The sequence below is a fragment of the Pinus tabuliformis genome, chromosome Q (assembly GCF_031772625.1).
Source record: "Pinus tabuliformis cultivar Carrire ecotype Pingquan chromosome Q, CPIR1, whole genome shotgun sequence".
Classification (NCBI taxonomy): Eukaryota; Viridiplantae; Streptophyta; class Pinopsida; order Pinales; family Pinaceae; genus Pinus; species Pinus tabuliformis.
Genome location: NC_142296.1, coordinates 204,730,960 through 204,734,731, shown reverse-complemented (window position 1 = coordinate 204,734,731; position 3,772 = coordinate 204,730,960). Strand labels below are relative to the sequence as shown.

Sequence of the window (3,772 nt, the reverse complement as noted above, 5' to 3'; positions counted from 1 at the left end):
CGAGCGAGGAGATGTTCAGGAATTCTATTTCTTCCTCGATGTACTTGTGCAGGTAGCCGTGGTATTTGAGTACCAAATGCTGTTTTGTATCCTTGATACCCAACTTTTTGCGAAGGGTATGGAAAATATTGGTAAACTCCGACACATCTTGGTCCCTTACCTGCCGCAGTGTGGTCCACTTTATGTATTGATCCTCATAGCTTCTGACAAGGTAGTACTGCTCCTTGATGGCATCCCAGAATGAATTCCAAGTGGGTGTGGCTGAAAATAGTGATCCTGTACTTTCATCCTTCTGCTCGCAATAGGTTTCCCACCAAGCCTTGACGTGGGGGTCTGCTTTGAGAATAGCACAAATAATCTTTTCCCGACTGGAAAAATCATGAATAGAAAAATAACCCTCTAGCAGATTTAACCATTTATCGATGGCATCTGTGTCTGTCAGACCCTTGAATATGGGGATTTCAAAATTAACTTATACCTTAAACAGTGTGGCATTTCTAGAGTAGTTGTTGGAAGTCGATGCGTCGCCCCTGGGTATCCGCTGAAGGATCTGGGCAAAGTTGTCCATCATCGCATTCCTTTGTCGCTCGAGGGCTTCTTCAAGCAATATTTTGATAGGATCTCCTGCCCCCTCGTCTTTCTTTTCATCTGCCATGGGAGGCCACCAGGATTTGTAAGGCTGGTCTTGCAAAGGTTCAACCAGTTCAAGCCCTAACTCCTTATATCCCTACCTTGTTGGGGACATGCAAAGAAAAACAAAGAAAAAAAAACAAACCACTCTGATACCACTAATTCGGATTTAAACAGGAACGCAACAAATTACAGAGATAACCATAAACACAGAGATGCAGCGGAAATAATACTTCATTTCATTAATGTAAAATATTGAAATATGCTTACAAACATAAATGGAAATAAATTAGCTAGGGCGATGGTAGCTTATCTCTGAGAAGATATGTGTTGGCTACATGTCTTTGAATTGCCTTACAATGAGGCTCAAGGGCCTTTTTATTATTGAACAATAAGAGAAAACCCTAAACAACCAAAACCCTAACCCGAGGAGATGTAACACCAAGAGTTTATGGGCCCCATTGGGGTGAGTTGGACAACCAACTTCCCGGGGTTACGAATTGGTCATATTATCTCCGTTTGACGTGCATGATATCCCATTGTAAAGATCTCTCCGAGGACTACGACGAAAATGTGATTTTAGACAGAAAATCGCTAGTGGTAGATTTCCAAAAAAAATGTCGTTTAGGGCCTCAAAACGGTTCCGGAAGTTTAGGACCTGAAAAATTGCTAAAAATAGTGAACTATGCTACAATTATAGAAACTAAAAAACTAAAAGAAGCAATGGTGGGGGTCCAAGTGGAATTGGCAGGTGGCCACCAATATCCACCTGGATCATCCTCATCCTATGAATATGCCTCTTTGTATTGATCATGGGTGAATGAATCCATGTGCATAATAGTTCCCAAAGCTTTGACCTTTGATGTGGATTTCCTTAAAAGCATGCCAATTAACTTGTTTGTGTTTCCCTTCTTGTACTTGATCACTAAATGAATTTATGGGAGAAACCCAATCCACTTGTAATGCCTAGTCTATTTTAGCTTACTCTGGGCCTGCCGGTACTGTAATGGCCGATGATTTGTGTGGATTATTTTATCCTTTACTATTAAATAGTGTTTCCACTTCTTCACAACTTGCACCAGGGAATATACCTCCTTATCATAGGTAGTGTAATTTAGAACCACTCCTATGAAATACTTTAGAATGGTAGAATATGGGCCTTCCTGTTAGGTCCCTATTATACTAGTGTATTCCCTTATTTTATTTTTTTGTAAAGGTTCAACAGGACTTTATACTAATATGATACAGTAAAATACATGATGCAGAGTGGGAGTCGGGGGGACCTCCCTATGTCTGCCTTTTTATAACTGAGCTGGTCTAGTCTTTGTTGTTTTTTTCTTTTTTTTTTTATTATAACATGTATTGCCTATAGAATTATCGATAGATGCATTCTTGGGAGAATCAAAGGAACATTGCGCCCGTTATGCTCGATGGTCTGCAATGTTTATGGTGTTGCACTTTGCTTTGAGTTCCCCCTCCTACAGGTCTTGCCAGAGGATGTGATAATCTTCAAGATTGGATTGAACACCAGCATTGGTCATGTCATCGGCCAGCTTGTTTGTTGTTCTTTGAACCACTTGAAAGGTTATACCTTGGATGTTGCTGAGATGGCCCTGGAGATCCTTCAGGATTTCCGAGAGCCTCCAGCTGGGTGTTAGCTTGTCCACCTGAGTGTCGTTTTGGAGTTTTCGCATCATCTTGATGACAATCTCTGAATCTCCTTCCACCACCAGCGGTAGAAATTTGTAGCGATCAACCAAGGTGATGCCTTTGATGAGAGCGATTAGCTCTGTAGCATTGTTGGTGTTCGTGCCCAGATTGCCATGGTAGATGAGATGGATGTTCCCGGTGTGGTCCCTGATTGCTCCACCATAACCAGCTTTTCCAGGGTTTTTCTTTGACTCCCATCGAAATTTAATTTGAACGATTGACATGGAGGCATACCCCATTTTTCCTACTTCAGCGCAATAGAGGCCTGGTTTCTACCTCTAGGAGTGGGCTTGGCTTTGAGATTTAGGATCTGGATTATCCTTTGGTCATTCAGAAACATGTTCCCTTCTTGCTGCATTATACCCATGGCATGGATCGATTCTGTGATTAGCTGTCGTGTCTTTCCTGTTAGCCTTTCCGCTGTCATCCCCGAGTTCTTGAAGATTATTGCATTACGCTCTTTCCAGATGATCCAAACTATGGCTCCCGGAATGAGATTCCATGCCCTGTTGACCAGATTGTTGGAGGATATGGAGGATCTCCAATTGCTCAGTGTAAGACAGATAGAGTTCCTGTTTGTATCAGATTGTCTGAAAACAATGGCTATGTCATCCCACAGAGAGCAGGCAGTGGGGCAGGTGTTGAGAATATGATTGAGAGATTCCTGATCATTTTCATAGAGGACGCAGCGGGAGGGCCCGATGGAACCCCATCTCTGAAGATTGTCCCAAGTGAGTGCTCTATTATGTAGGACCAGCCAGGAGAACAGGGTTATTTTGGGCCATGTTCCTCTATTCCATAGAGCGTGCCATTTGGGGTCTGATTGCCAGTCAGGAGAAGCCGCTATGATTTTGTATGATTCTTTGAGGTTGAAGTTCCTTTAGGATTATTTCCCCACTGAAGAATATCTTCTCTATTCGATGTGAGGATTCTGTCCTGGTCTAGTTCATGTAAGAAAGGGTATATGTTCTCATTGTGGCCTTGGGATAGCCATTGCTCTCTAGTTAGCCATTTTTTGCATGTAGTAGCCGATGTTCGAGGTTGCCATTAGTCTGCTACCTTCCTCAACCCTGCCTCTTGAATGTCACTTTTATGGGTATTCCATTTTGGTTGGTCCTGGGGGGGGAGTTGCTGCCAATCATCCTCCCATAAGAGGGCGGTGTTGCCTTGGTGCACTTCCCAGAAGCTGTGCTTCTGAAAAATATGTCGATTTTCCCATACTTTGTTCCATAGGGGGGATCCTTGAGTGTTACCAGTGAGCCTTATAAGGTCTTTGTCTTGGAATTGATTTGTATACTTTTCTTTCCATAAGGTACCCCAGAGGGAATTAGGATTTTCCACCCATCTCCACTAGATTTTCGCTGCCACAGCCTTGCTTAGGATTTCAGGATCTCTTAAGCCCAGTCCTCCCATCAATTTTGGTTTACATATG

At 42.7% G+C, this 3,772-nt stretch overlaps 1 protein-coding gene across 1 annotated transcript; it reads right to left on the bottom strand.

Moving 5' to 3' along the window:
* Positions 1-2,108: 2,108 nt before the first annotated feature.
* Positions 2,109-2,579, bottom strand: LOC149218924 (uncharacterized). Its single transcript, XM_089386661.1, has one exon. The coding sequence runs from the start codon at positions 2,577-2,579 to the stop codon at positions 2,109-2,111; it is 471 nt and encodes a 156-aa protein (XP_089242787.1).
* Positions 2,580-3,772: the final 1,193 nt, after the last annotated feature.

Excerpts from the sequence above, each read along its gene's own strand:
- LOC149218924 (XM_089386661.1), bottom strand. The coding sequence starts at position 2,579 with ATGGGGTATGCCTCCATGTCAATCGTTCAAATTAAATTTCGATGGGAG.